The sequence below is a fragment of the Ictidomys tridecemlineatus genome, chromosome 10 (assembly GCF_052094955.1).
Source record: "Ictidomys tridecemlineatus isolate mIctTri1 chromosome 10, mIctTri1.hap1, whole genome shotgun sequence".
Classification (NCBI taxonomy): domain Eukaryota; kingdom Metazoa; phylum Chordata; class Mammalia; order Rodentia; family Sciuridae; genus Ictidomys; species Ictidomys tridecemlineatus.
Window position 1 is genome coordinate 85,008,957 of NC_135486.1, and position 16,169 is coordinate 85,025,125.

Genomic DNA, 16,169 nt, shown 5'->3' on the forward strand with positions numbered 1-16,169 from the left:
TAATAGCACAGTTGTTAAGAATGTGACCTATATTATTTATATATATGATATGCATATATCATATATATATTTATATATGTAATATATATAAAACTGAAGATATATATCCTCAGTTTCTATAAACTCAAGCAATTCTTATTAGCTCCATAGCTCATTTACAGGATGCAATAATACAAATTAACACATATAGTTAGTCTAGTAATTAATGAACTAATGCAGGTCAAAATAACACAGTGTCTGATGCATAATAAGTATCTAATAAATGCAAGCCATTACCACAGAACACTAAGTTCTGAAGATTTTAAATGGGTAGGGCAGAGAAAGATTCTTTGATCAAAGTTGGGTTCAGTAAGATTAATTTGTCTAAAATGAACCTCTCCAGACTCCTTCACAAGCCACAGTTAAATGTGTATTTCCAGTATATTTTCCCAACTTGTTTGACCATAGCACCTAAAGAGAAGCTAAGGTAGACCAGTGAATATTCTCTGAAACACAACTTTAGGAAATACAGATATAGATATGTTTGTAGGCTCACCTATCACCTTTTAAAAAATCTACAGTACCATCTACTATACAAATAATGTCATGTTGCTCACAATCTAAAGCAATAACTTCCTAATCTAACTTAAATTTATTTATGCATTATTGTAGATATTTATGCAATGTATATATCCTCCTCTGCCTTGTATTATCCTTAAATGCTATTCCTATATTTATTCAGCACTGATTTCATTATGCCTAGGATGGTGATTGGTACATACTAAATGTTCACCATATATTTTCTGAACTAATTTTATATGGATTTGATAGTGACCCAAAGAAGAAAAGAGCAATATATTTCATTCTCCTAAATATCTTGGCTTTTCGGTGGATACAACATCTTTATTTTTATTTTATATGGTGCTGAGGATCCAACCCAGGGCCTCACACATGCCAGGAGAGCGTATTACCACTTGAGCCACATCCCCAACCCCCTTGTTTTTATTTCTACAGGAACTTGCTTATAGAAAAAGAAGTAAGACCATGCTATAGAAATAAATCATTTTTACTTTCAAGAAAATATACATTCTCTTCTTGAATTTTCTACAACTCTGATAGAACTCTCACTGCTGAATTTCTTTATTAATAGCAAATGATTATATGAGAGAAATAATGGAAATACCTGATCCCAGGAAATTGGGCCATCATCTGAACCTTTGTCCACAGACACAGATAGATTAGAGTAGCCCCAATCATGGATTGTTATGTTGTTTTGTTTCCTTTGAAGTTGATGGATTTTATCCTTTTTGATACAGGTGGTTTTGGTCCAGAGAGTATTGAGAAGTTGGTCTAGTTCTAGAAATTTCATACAAAATTGGGTGTTACATAGAATAGGCAGATCTTGTTCAGAATAATTATAATTTCACATGGCTACAGCATAGACATTTTACAAGATAAATTTTTGTTCTATTGAAAAATCAAGGTTTCATTCTGAACAAAGACATAACATTTATACCTCACATGAATATGGATTCTCTCACAGGATCTACCTAAGGTTGAACCAATCTTTTAAAGGTATTCCCACCATTTAAATACACTAGAGATGATAAATGGGCAACACAACCAATGAAAATGTCTTCCATTAAGTAAAATATTTTCCTTTAATACAAATGTATAAATTAAAGAAGATACTAGCCTAGTTTTTAGGAAATGTATTTCCTTGAGTCAATCCACATCATTAGTAGATTGATTACTACTTTTTGTAGCTAAGTCAATCAAAGTGTCTTCCTCTGTGGATATGAAGAAAAGAAAAAATAAATGAAAGGGAGATGTGATTACAGAGACAAACTAGATCTTGTTTTCCAGTGATATTATGGAATAAATGTAAGTTTATAGATTGCAATTTTGTTTCCCTCAGTATTACTCTAGGTTTCAAAAAATATTTATACAGAGAAAAATTAAATGAAATTATAAATTCATATGGATTTATTCATCCTTTTACTTGTTACTAAAATGTCTTTGGAATTCTCCTAAATGTTATCAATGATAGAAAAACTACAAACTAGAATTTTATTTTAAATGATTAGTTTTGAATTTAAAAAAATCATGAGACTTGCAGAGAAAAGGGAAAATGTGACCCATGTTCAGGAAAACGAGTAGTCAACAAATACATCACTGAGTAATCCCAGATGTTGGTTCTAACAAATTCTTCAAAGCAGCTAGTGTAAGCATGTTTAAGGAACTAAAGGAAAACATACTTAAAGAAAAAAAGGAAAGTATGAAACAACAAATCAACTAATAGCAATTTTCAATAAGGAAATAAAAATTAAATAAAAGAAATTCTGGAGAAGGAAAACATAATAACAAAAAAATTCACTAAAGACACTCAATAACATATTTGAGAAGGGGGGGGAATCATTAAACAGTGAAATAAGCTAGACACTGAAAATCGTGTTTGAATCTTTCTCTTACCTATGGAAGTCAGAGAGAAATAATGAAGTTTTTAAAAGGGGAAGGGTCTTATGATAATATAATGGGAATCAGTGGAGTAAAGGAAGGGGAATTAGGGAGAAGAAGGCTAGAGAAAGGAGAAACAGCAGAATGAAATTAACCAAATTATGTATGCACATGTATACATCTATCACAATGAATTCCACTTTTACACATAACTAAAATGTACCAATTAAAAATTGAATCCATTAAGAATCACTAAACAAAAAGATAAATTAACAGAAACAACCCATTTTGAAGAATAGAAAGTAAAAACAGAGGAAGAACAAGAAGTCTCAGAGAGTTATGAAACAAGAAGCATATCAAACCTATGTATTGGCAGTCACTGAAAGAGAGGACAAAGAGAAAAAAATCCAAAAAATAACCTATTGAACAAAATAATACCCCCAAACTTTCCAATCAATGTAAAAATCTAATGTGTTCAAAAAGCTCATCAAACACCAAGGAGGATAAACACAAAAAGATCCACACCCAAAAGCATTATAATTAAGTTGTTGAATGTCAAAAGACAAAGATAAATTCTTGAAAACAAAAAGTGAAAAAGGACTCATCACATGTAAGGGAGCATCACTACAGTTAACCACTGACTTTCCATCAGAATAGAGACCTGAAAGTAGTGGGATGGTATAATCAGAGAGCAAAAAGAAAAAAATTGTCATTTAAGAACCTGATAGCCAGCAAAATAATCCTTCAAAATAAAGGTGAGAAAAAAAATTCCAGGTAAACAATGAATGAGAGAATTCATTGCTAGCAGATCTGCCTTATAAGAAATATAAAATTAAGTCCTTTAGGCTTAAAAGAAATGACCCAAATGTACCTTTTGTTTAAATTTTTCATTTTGTTCAAGTCTACTGGAAAAATGAAGAGTACTAGAAACATAAGAATGCAAGTTAATTAAAATATTTTGCTCATTTGTTCTCTAAATACTTTTAATTTGTTCTAATTAGTTATACATAACAGTAGGATATCTAAATTTAATCAGGAAATACTATAGGCTTTTCTTTTAAAATCAGCAATATAATAAGAATACTAATCACTCCCACTCTTATTGTATTATATTGGAATTATTAATCAGTGCAATTCCACAAGAAACAAATAGAAATACAAGACTTAGAAAGAGAAAAAAATTATATCTTTCTGAAGATGATATAATTATATAGCCGAAACTCCTAAAAATTGATGTAAAAAGAAAATAATCAGAGTAGGTTACAAAAATAATCTAAAAAAAATCATGGCTTTCATATATCTAAAGATAAACTAGAGGATATAATTAAAGAAAACCTCACTTACGAGATCCAAAAAGAAAGTTAGATGCCTATGTATAAAATAACAAAAAACTCCTAAAACATGTGTGAGAAAAATTTTTAAAAGTTCCATAAAAATATACATGTAGACATGAATAAATGGAAAAACATTTTTTGTTCTTGGATATAAAGGTGCAACACCTTATAAATACCAATTGTCTTTAAGTAATTTTATATACATAATACATATAATTATATATGTATATGCAATATATTTATATATATTTTTTTCTATATATACATATTTTTTTCTATCATAATAAAATTACCTTAAGATTTTTCTTGGAGCTTGACAATTTGATGGTATTCATTAGAATGAACAAGCAAACTAGGAAAATCTTGGAAAGAACTATGAAGAAGGCTAGCTGTACGAGGTACTTAAGTATACTGGAAAACTATTACAAATAAAATCACAAGGTATTAGCACATGAATAGACCGGACTAGAAAAATCCAGAAACAGGCTCCACTGTGTTCAGAGCTTTATTGTATCATATGAAAGAATTTTATCAAGTCAGTGGAGGAAATAATGCATAAGAGGTATAAGAAAAACTGGAGAGTTGCATAGAAAAATTAAACTGAATCTATTCTTTACAATATACACCAGAAATAATCCAAACTGTATCAGAAATAAAAAACATACACATAATGGAAGAAAACGTGAGTGACTTGTATAACCTGGGGATATGAAAAGCTTTCTTAACTATCTTTGAAAATACGAGTAAAGTTTGACTACATAATTGTATAAAAATAAAATATTTGAGAAAATGACTGATTCCAGGTCTGGACAGGAAATGTATAGGATAAGCCTGAAATATCTTGTTATTTTGGAAAGCAAGGTAGATGCAAAATATTTTAATGATATTTGTCAAAAGGACTTAAAGTCAACTTAAATAAGTTTTTACAAGTTAAGGAGGGAACATTCTAAGCACCAATTAGGATAATAATGACAAATGAGAGATATGACATCATAATATTTATTAAAAACCTCACTGTTCTTTGAAAGATGCAAAGGAATGTGTTACTATTTTGAAAACTGGTCAATTAAAATATCAATTTCCTTTGAGAACTTCCTCTAGGAACTTCAACAAATGAAATACTGATGAGAGGAAGTTATTCTAGTGTAGAATTATCACACCAATGAATAAAACAGGAATGAGAAAATTAGAAGATTACCATTTTGCAAGTCCTAAATAATCCATGTAGGCAATGATCATCATCAATACCTTCAATATCTCAGTAAAGAGACAACCAAATGTTATATGTTTCTTGGAAGAAGATATCAACTATAAAATAGTATTCCCAAATAACAACTGAAAACTAATCAAGCCTTCACATGTAACAACCAAAATATATGAAACGCAACACATAGAAATGCGTGTTAAAAAACTAAGAAATCAATCAGCAAAATCCAGATGGTAAAGGACCTTTTTATTTTCCCCTCCTCAAAATAATTTGCAACAAAATAGATAAGATGAAGGAGGGGAACAATTGAGATTAAGGATATTTGAGATCTACCTAAGGATATTTAGGCTCTATTAAAGATATTTAGGAGCTCTACCAACAATTTGCATTTTGCATTTTATAAACCTTTTTTGGATCCTGATTTTTCAAAAAAAAACATTTTTAAAAGTCAGGAAAATGTGAGCACATTTTTATGATATTAAGAAATCATTATTTTTCACTTGTGATATCGGCAATGAGATGCTTTTTAAAAATCTCTCTCTATCCATCTTAATGCAGATTTGAAAAATAAGTCATACCACTTTTGAGTCATCTGTCATCTGTCTTACCCAGTACAAAGAAATGTGCAAAAAAATTCTGATTTCCTTCATGACACCCCATTTCATCTAAGAGCCCCAAAAAGGAATTCAGCAAAGACAGAAAATTCACATTATTTTAATTTAAAATTAAATGGTTCACATATATGATGATAAGCAAACTGGCTGTTGACCATCTTGAACCCTGAATTAGTGAATTAGTCTTTCATGATTCTACAGAACACTCTGCCACCTCTGTCCCAGTTTATTTATTTAATTACTTCTTAGTTGTTGATGGACATTTATTTATTTATATGCAGTGCTGAGAATTGAACCTAGTGCCTCACACATGCTGGGCAAGTGCTCTACCACTGAGCTACAGCCCCAGTATTATGTGCCAATTAGGAAAGGGTATATTTAGGTCTATGGCAGACCTAAAAATCTTCCCTTTGGCTTGATATCACAATTTTCATCAACACAGAAAGGGGCCAAATCTATCTTTACACCTCATCACCACACAGACATCATAACACATTTGCCTTGAAAAGCCACCTGAGCCCCTCTTACTACATGCCAACATAAAATGGTACTTAAAATACAACTGAACAAATTCAGTCACTGAAATGCTTCAGCCTTTGTTTTTGGCACAATCATTTTGGAAGCTGTGACTTGGAAGTTAAATTCATGAAGATCCTCCTTACCTGATAAGTGGAGAGTATTTGTACTATTCAAGAAACTGAAAATATATTCTGTAAAATAGTCTGGGGCTGGCAAGTTTCTTCGTCCCAGACAAACACCCTGGAGGGACAAAGCAATGATTGTCGCTGCCAATCTGGGAAGTGTATGTTCATCTGCACCGTCACTGTTCTGGATTCCAGATTTTTTCTGTAGCATTTTAGTTCCCATACACTGAAATCACATACAAAGAAAAAACTTTTAACTTCTAAAATTATTTTGAATACTTTAAAATTATCTCTAGGATTTCCCCCCAAGGACAAGGAATAGTCCATCGGAAAGAAGATTGAATTGTGTATGGTAATGACTGTCATCTCACAAAGTTGTCTCAGATGCAATTGTATTTGGAAATACCCCCTTCTTCTACTTTTTTTTTTTTTTTTTTTTTTTTTTTGTGCTGGGGATTGAACCCAGGGCCTTGTGCATGCAAGGCAAAGCACTCTACCAACGGAGCTGTATCGCTAGCCCAATACTGACTTCTTTGATCTGCCATGATACTGAGTGTTCTAAGGCCCCCTCCACCAGTCCTCAGTTATCCAGCCTTTCTTATTATCATCTCATGGATGTGCTTTTCCCAAGATGATCCTCTGCTCTTATAGCATCCTCTCAATTGGTGAAATCTCTCCCACCTTCCAACACAGCCTGCAGACCAATGACTTTCAAGTCTATATCCCCTACCTTGACTTCACACCAGCCCTGCTGCCTTAACCATCACAGGGCACTTACTTACTTCCACATCAGCCCTTAGTCTCAAGTTCAGTGTGAACTTATTACAAATCAAAAGTCAGCACAGGGTCTATGTTCTTTGGAACTCTTAAAGACATAGGACAAATGACACGGAGCCTTTTTTCATATTTATATGTTAATTTTGCTCAACTAAATTATAAATATCTAAAAGGCTAGAATTTTCCCTTATATTCTATTAGTATTCCCATTTGTTGGTTTAAACATTGATTTTATGCCTACTGTGTGCCTGGCACCAGGCTAGGCCCACTCCAGATGAAGAAGAGAATGTGCTCATCAACAGAGAAATGAAAAGAAGGTTATTGTGTCAATGTCCAATTCTCGTGACCTGGGACAAGAAATAAAATGTACACATTAGATTTATTCCTTTCTAAGTCTGTAATTGGTGAACTTGGCAGGGAGCATATTCATTGCTGTGGTAGACAGCAGAATGGAAGGCTGAGAGTCAGTTATCAAAATCTTGATAGATTTGGAGACATAGCAAGAAGTTCTTTTGCATGAAAATAAGTTAAATACTAGATAACATGAACCTCACAGAAGTATGAATTTTTCATAGAGGTTGTAAAATAGTAACCCTTACAAGGTGCCATTGATTTCATCCTTGAAGTGTTTAGGGTGTAGCCAAGAATGCGCATTCTCTATGCAAGGGGCAGGGCTGGCAGAGAGCTCTGTGCACATCCCTATTCCTCTACCAAGAAATCACAAACAGTAAAAGAAGAGGTGGAACACTAAGGGATTGAGTTAGGAAGATGGGAGACAAAGTTGTTTGGAATGAAGAGATAAAATGATGTTTGTGTTTTGTTCTTTAGGGGAGTTGGCCGCAGTAGGACCCTAGGGAGTAGAGGTGTTTCTTTTGGGGAATGAGTGAGGTTCACCTGAAATAGCTGTTACTGGTTTGATTCGTAGAAGCCAAGTCCTGTGCAGATCAAGACCTGGGGATGCTAGTGAAGGGTCTCCTGTTCCAGCACCCCCTACCATGACCTCACATCATCTGGTCAAAAAGAGCGGCAGCTACAGTGAGGTGTCAACAGCCTTCTGCAAAAGTCTATATCGACTGATTTCCTAGGGAGTCCTGGGTGTTCCTAGTTCCAAGAACTAGGAACAGTGCTATCTATAGGAGATCACTAATCTAAGACCTAGCAAAGGCTATGAGAGCAGGAGATCAATTCCTGTTGACTAAAAGTTGTCCATGTAACATTATTTTACCCTATTCTGAGAATGTCTGATCTCATAAACACTTAGAAACCCAGGTATTGGCAGTACGTGTGTAATAACCATAAACCTAGACACATACACACCATCTGGTTTTAAGCACTGGGTTTCCATTTAATTTGCATCACAAGACAGTAATGGGGAGGATGACTAAATTCCTAGTGGCTAATTCAAACGCATCTTATGTTGTATAGATGTTATAATGAAGCCATCATACCCAGGAACACATCCTTATTAAACAGAAAATTGATTTCTCTCAAGGAAATTTTTCCTAAAATGAAACTAGAAACAAGATCATGGTCCAAATTTGATATTTACATGATTAGAGCTACTTCGTGATGTTGGCAAAGTGCCCTGTAAACAGAATTTCTATTAGTTCCACTAATGACAAGAGAAACTAAACAGATTTACAGCAAACTGGACGATATGTCTGCTGGCCATTAAGTCAAAGCATGACTATTCAGATACCTTTAGGTTACTAGAAGTAACCATTGAGACCGAGAACCAAAATGTCTACACATAATCAATGAATAATTCAAGAGAGAAAAAATATTTTCAACAATTTCTCAAAGTGGTACAGGTCCTCAATTAATTCTGCTAGGAAAAGGGGCTTCAAAAACCTTGATGTTCAGAATCTTTACCTTCTGAAACTTTCCACTGCAACCCAGAAAGCATAAACACCATTAAAAGTTCAGCTTTTGCTAGAATAGTAATGAGGAAGCAAATGAGCAGGTGCCCATTTCCTAATGGGAGCTGGGAAAGATGAGAGGCCTCTGAACAGACCCTGTGTACAGGCAGACCATGTAATCAAAAATCATAAAAGGGCTCATGCTGATCATCATGAATAATGCCTTTGGCAAGATGCTTCCTTGGGAAAATAATCAACAATGAATTCACCTCTCTCAAACTGTTTCTGCCTTCTTCCCTGGCCAGTAGCAGGGTAGGTAGACACAGTACCCTCCACCATTACAGTTCAGTCCTTGCAGACTAATTAAAAACCCTGAGTCACTGGAGTGCTCAAGGGGAGTCAGGAGTCAGAGCTGCCCATCACCTGTCCTGTCTGCCTACCAGCACTGGCTTTCTGGCTAAAATACATCTTCTGATTAGTCATCACATTTCCACTTTTAGACTCAGATTTCTGAATCATGTCACTTACCATACCGTGAATTAGAAAAAAAACCCACATAAATACTTATCTTTCTTAGAAGTTTTTGAAAGACTTGGGAATCATTAACTGACTAAATATAAATAAGTGAATAAGACTCTGAGACAGCATCTTAGCAGCAGAGCTAGTTAGCAACTGTGCCCTTGTTACCTGGCTTCTGGATGTGTCAAAGTGCTGCCTGGTGAAAGCCAAGATATCTTCTGTCTCATTCTGTGAAAGGAAATAGGAGTCTTCATCCTTCCTGAGGCTCAGGAGGCTGTGTAGGTAAAATTTATACTCTTTATTACTCATGTTGAGCTTTGAAGAACAGATCTCTTCCTGGTGAATAATGTAATAGAGGAGGAGAAGAGAAACTCTCTGGACCACCTCTTCTCTAAGCTGATCTTCAAAGTCTCCTCCGGCTATTAGTAATAGTGCATCTGGTTCAAAACACTGTGGAGGGGAGGGAAGAAAGAAACAGAAGCAAAGTTTTAACAAACAGCTCCAGAACACGGACAGCCATGAGGTCTCCACTGCCTATACTTTATGTGTAGAAGGGGAAAGGAGTCAGGTCTGATAACTAGATTCAGATAGGAGCATCATGGCTGGACTTTCATATAACAATAATGCTCTCCTCGGAAGCCTTTTTTTCTAAGAGTAGTCTAGTCCTTCTATCTCCAACCATAGTTGTCACACTGTCATAGTTGTCAGTCATATAGCTGTAGATCTGCTGATTTACATAAAACTAGCCAATTCTTTGGCTTTAAAAATGATCTCCCATGAGATATCAAATAAAACCCAAACTCCTTACAGTTTTCTTCCTGATCTAGCCCCTGTCTATCCTACCTGCCCTACCTCATCTTAGCCTTTCTCTACTGAAATTCTGCCCCTGATTTTTCTGTCGGTTCCTCAAAGCTCTTTTCCCACATCTTTTGGGTCTTCTTGTTCCCCTTATTTCTCAGGCATTAGCTCAAAGTGCCATCCCTTTAGGGAAGCCTTCCCAAAGACCTGCCTGCCCCCAATCTTTGTTCTTCTGCACAATGCTGTCCAATAGAAATATAATGCAAGCTACATGTGTTTGGAATTTTCTAGAAGCCACATTTAAAAAAAAAGCAACAGGCCAAATTAATTTTAATAATATTTTATAGAAATTCATATATCCCTAATAATGATCATTTCAGCATGTAATCAAAGATTTTTAAAAATTATTAATTTTGATGAAGCACATATTAAGTGCTCAATATCTACAAGTGGCTATAGCCACTGTGTTAGATAGCCACCTCTGGAACATATCATTATTTTATTTGCTTCATAGCACTAGTATTATAAAATTACTGGGTTTTTTTCTTGTTTATTTTCTTTATCCCCCATGAAAACAAGTGGATCATGAAGGCTAGGTTTTTATCAATTTTGTGCAGTTGTTTACTTAGGTATAAAAATTCAATGATGGAGTGCTATATACCCCTCATCAATCTTACCAAAGATAATTGCTAAAAATGTTTCCACTGAAGAGAATCAGAACACATACCACCCCAAAAACATATCACTTTGGCACACTGACTCCGTTGAGCTGAAGGCAATTGAAAATCAGTAGATGAAGAAAGTCTCTCTGCCCTCCCCCTTTGTCTCTAAACGCCATTATAATTTCCCATGAGAAATGTTTCCTCCATGTACCAAGAATATGAAAACATTCTTATCACTGGAGACAGAGTTGATGCAGATATTCTTCTATACAAACTTGACTAAAGGAAATTAGTATCCATCATCTATTTTCCATTCATTTCCCCACAGTTTACCACCCATTTTCCCTCCTCTTGTCACATCTCCACAATTTATTGCTCTTTGTTAAAATGGTATACAAGTCCCTGGGTCCAACCACTTCTGGGCTTCTTCCTGTGAGGTTTTCCAAGCCACATAAAAATATTAACATCAAACTAAACCTGTATGCCTTTTCTTCTGTTATGCTTTAGTCAGTTCAGCTCACAGGCCTCAGTCACAGAATCTAAGTGGGTAGAGGAAAAGTCTTTTGTCCCCTATCACAAACCACAGGCAAATGTGGCTCCTCTAATCTGAAAAGTTCACATGGAACTGAGGGGTTAGGGATAACATCATAGGGCAGTAAGAAAAAGATGGACATGGGAATTGTGGATAGGCAGCTTTCTTAGCAAGAGAGCAGCTACCTTTTGTCAGAGACAACTGGGAAGCTCCTGAGATTTTCACAGAATCTGAGAAGCAGCTCCATTACCTAGCCACAACAACCTCAGAGTGAAGTAATGAAATGTCTGCCAGTATCTCACAGTGAGTTGTCCCCACTTAGAGGTTCTAATTCTCTGCCTTCTGTGCTACCCAGTAGGTCAGAAGGTGCCCTCTGGTACATACCACCCTGATCCAGAGGAACAAATTTCCAAAGCAAAGGATAATGATGTTCTTCCACAAGCCAAGGAACTCCAGTCTCACTCCCATCTCAATTGCAAGGGCTTGAGAACTCAGCAAAGAGAGGAGAAACATGATTTGCAATGAGAGTGAATTTTACTTTTACAAGTTTAGCCTTTTGCAGGATTAACACCAACAACAAGGGAATAAGTTGAAATAAAAGTGCAATAAAGTCATTCTTGGTGCCAAACAACCTCCTCCTGAAACCAAACTAAGGTAGTATTAGCTCCCAATTATTAGCAGTTTGGTGCCCAGAACTGTGCTGAGCACCTTAATATCCAGGCACTCCTCAGAGTATAATCTAATTGGTTCTGGAAAATGTTTAGGATAATGATTTCTTTGACAGTGAAAACCCTATTCCATTATTTTAGATGGAAAAATATCCTCAGCCTGTATAATAATCCACCAAATATTTTCACATACTGTAAGGCATTTAGAATACCAGTTATGCAATTACTTAATATTTAGTGAATTGATGGATACATTTGTATGCAATATGCAAAGATAATAAACAGAAATAAGAATTATTTTTTCCTTCTGTTAAAAAAAAAGTGTACCTCTAGTATATGTGAAAACCAGTATAAGACCTGATAAGTAACTAGCTTAAAGCCACAGAGCTCATAATGGTTAGTTGTACTAATGCTCATTCCTGCTCTAGCAAGAATAGGCCTTATTCTTTTATTGTTTTCTTTTGTGTCATGGAGAACATAAGCTGTGGACCCATTGTACAGCCCTCCCAATCAATTATTTTCCTTCCTTCCTAATTTATAGGAAGAAAGATCATCTAGGATCAATAGGATTGGTAAAACTCAAAGAGCAATCAGAATGAGGAATTTATACATGCAGAGGGTTAAATGAATTCATGATGATATACTGATGGGTGGGGCTGGATCAGTAGGAAGAAGAACATCAACACCAAGAGAGAATGCTCATGAGGCCACCAGACTATGCACAGATAGCCAGGGCTTGGACACACAGCAGTGTATGTGGCCACATTTCATCAGGTCTGAGATGCCTGAGACTCAATCCATCAATAGTTCCTGCTCAACATTTTGCCAGGCCTTTTCAGGATTAGAATATCGGGTTTGCAAGGCATGGGGAAGCTGAGAATGGGGTATGCATTGTAATTGTGCTAAGTATTACAAAACTGGTTTGTACAAGGCATACAACACACAAGGTAAAACTAACTTCTGACTTTGAAAAATTTAAACCAGTTATGGAAGCATCTAATTTTGTGTCTCTAGAGATTTCAGTTGAATAAACAGGTACTACCTAGCCCTTGCTTTAATATTTTGAGGCTGGCTAAAAAAAAAAAAAAAAAAAAAAAGTGTAACTGTGAATTAAATGACCAGGACCTGAGAACTTTGCTCCCTTTGATGATACTAGAATCTTAGAAAAGTTATCCTAATATAGAAGATGGTGGTTTGAGGAACAAATGCAGCATAAAGCATCAAATGAAATAAATAAGGAAAAACAAATCCCCCAATTGAAAGCACTTTAGGGGGTGGTGGTGGGGAAGGGGACAAGGATTTTCAATATATGGCCACTAGATTTGTTTTCATTGTTAAAGTTTTTGACTGAATTGTGTTTGGGAAGGATGTTTAGCAAATTTTTGCAATTATTGCCACCCCATAGGCATCAAGATCTACTCTGACCAAGGCTGCTGACTATAGTGAAGTGATTCTTTGTTAAAGAAGAATAGACCCATTCAGGAATAATCCAATGATTTTCCTTTAAATCTTGTCATGTGGAGGCATAAGTTGTAAAAGGAAAAATGCCCACACAGATTCTAGGAATTCATTTTGAAGACTTCATAAAGCAATAAGCTTTGGCAAAAGATTGATTCAAATTCAAGCAGAGGCTTCCTTACAAGCTAATAGGTTACCCTGATACTTGGTAATAATTGTTCATTACACCCTGAAGCCAAATCAGATTGGCTAGGTAAGTGATTCAGCTTCGCTTATTGCTTATGCCAGGTGAGAACCTTGGTGACAAAAAGCAATATGATAATTTCTTTTTTTTGTACGTCAATAAGACAGCTGCCAAACCTACAGGATGAACTTGAGGTTTTAGCCTCATAAATATTAAAAATTAGGTTTTGATCCAATCTACTGTCCTCTTTTAAGTTCTTAGATTTTTGTGAGGTCTTGTTTGGGGATGAGGAATATTTGTTTTTAATGGACAATAATCAATGTTAATATACAAGAAGAAAATTTTATTTCTTCCTTTTCCTGCCAAAGGGCTGGATGGATGTTAGCTGATGGCAGACCATGGCTCTTGATGGGTCTGAACAAGTTTTAGTGGCTTTTTTGACAAGAAGAAAGTCTTTACTGCGAAGAGTGAAGGTAAACTTGTTAAAGATGCAAGATAAATCTTATAATTTTCTACATTGTATCCCATGAAAGTTATGACAAATGAATGGGAGGGTGGTGCTGAGTGTGAAATAAACGAAAAACCTTTGTGTCTCAACTTAAATGTGGCTGAGAATTGTCTGAAGAACTTGGTTAAAATCTTGAGCATCTGGCACAGCTGAGGGGACCTTGTGGGACAGGCAGGAAAAGTATTCTGAAGAATGTCACTGTTCCAATGTCCCTGGACCAGGAAGGACCAGCTACATCTGCATGAGGTACAGGGAAGAGAAGGCAAAGAGGAAACTTGAGCTCCTGTGTCCAAGCTCATGCATGCCCAGATGTCCCTGTGATCCCCAGAGATATCCCCAAGGAGAGACTCACTAGATCAGTTCTACTGATGAGGAAGCCGAGAGTCAGCAGGTCCCAAAAGCTAGAAGGTGCCAGAACCAGGCTCTTTTTCCTTCCGGAAACCATGTAGGGTCCTGGTTCACATTAGCACTGAAGTAGAGTCACTTAATCCCTCATTAAGTCCATTAAAGCTGTTTCTCATTAAAAAAGAAAGAAAAGAAAAAGCCAGGATCACATAAGAGCTATCCAAAGACTACAGAGGAATCGGTTTATATTTAAATGCCCAATATTTCCAAGGAACCTCAGGTTTTCTTTTAATTCTATGTTTATGTAGACTTACAATATTTTCCTCCTCACAAATTCAAGGCACCCACTTCCCTTACTTTTCCAGACATTGAGAGATATGAGCTCACTCCCTTACCCTCTCATTTTACCATAGAGTTTCTAGCATGAGCCCTGCCTACCAGTAAAGTCCCTGAGATGACCAGAGACTCAAAGCAAGCTGAAGCCCTATGGTTTGGGACAGAACCTGGGTATTCATGAAATCAGAAGGATTCTGCTTTCACTAGTTTCTCATGAATGGCAGGGATACATTCCCTGGGCTCCTTGGTGACAGGTAAGTCAGGTGAGTGGAAGCCCACTGAGCAGGTGAAGCTGAGATTCACCTTGCTTCACTTCAATTTTCTTCCAGAAAGGAAGAAATAGAGCATCAGAAAGAGCTTGAAATTATTATACTATTTCAAGGCCTGGAATGAAAATAATTCAAAGGAAAGCCAAATGGGTCAAATTCTTGATAATGACACAGAAAACAATAAATGTGAAACAATCCCTTTTCCCCAGCCCCAAAAATGGAGAACAATTTTGCTTGTTTACATTCCCCCTAGCAAGATCATATTCAAGCAGCCTTAATAAGGCACTCCATGTCATTAAAGGAGAACGTTGCACTGAAGCAAATTCTCAGAGGACATTCATAACACATGATTCCTGGGTACATCTAGAGGCATGTCTTCTGTTGCTATGTATCCATGTACATATTAATGTTGTCATACATGAAGTGCCTATTATAACAAGTGTCCTCTGGGAGCCACTGGACATTTTAATAATTATTGAATTATTTATCATTGAAACAGAGCAGAGAAAGACTCTTATCTATGAGCAAGATCCCTTCTGTCACCAAAAAAGAAGAAGAAGAAGAAGAAGAAGAAGAAGAAGAAGAAGAAGAAAGAAAACATTTGGCCATGAAATCCTTCCCCATCCCAGAACTATGTATGATTGAAAAGAAAATTCCAAAATTTAATCTGGAAAATTTGGAAGCAGTTATTTGCATCTGTTTTGCTTATTTTTTCATTTAACTATATATTTGTAGGTTCTTCCCCCCAAAATCTCATGGGTCAGCAATACAATGGTAAAGATCAATTTTACTTAATTTTTCCTTGCAGTTATTTTAAAGACACAGGGCTCTCACCTTATACATTGTTCTATCACCTCTCTACCATGGCATCTACCCACCCCAATGGGATGAATTCTCAAGCCTCCAATGAATGTATATTAAGTTCATCTGGAGAGATTTTTTTTTTTTTATTCCATCCTGGGAAATTTCAGTCTCCATCTGAGGAGGATAAGGTGCCAACATGGGTATCTGTGAAACTT

General features: G+C 35.8%; 1 protein-coding gene across 10 annotated transcripts in view; it reads right to left on the reverse strand.

Annotated features, from left to right (window-relative positions):
• Positions 1 to 16,169, reverse strand: part of Slc39a12 (solute carrier family 39 member 12) — a 64,411-nt gene that overhangs the window by 46,275 nt on the left and 1,967 nt on the right. For 8 of the 10 annotated variants that reach the window (XM_078023349.1, XM_005325798.5, XM_021726667.3 and 5 more), the window contains 3 exons: positions 9,559 to 9,840; positions 6,254 to 6,461; positions 1,163 to 1,335 (listed from right to left, as the gene is read on the reverse strand). In XM_078023349.1, the coding sequence (XP_077879475.1) occupies positions 1,163 to 1,335; positions 6,254 to 6,461; positions 9,559 to 9,840 (663 nt within the window). Of the gene's footprint in view, positions 1 to 1,162; positions 1,336 to 6,253; positions 6,462 to 9,558; positions 9,841 to 11,766; positions 11,859 to 16,169 lie in introns of those variants that run through there. The other 2 variants (XM_040277013.2, XM_040277017.2) reach the window with 2 other exon arrangements.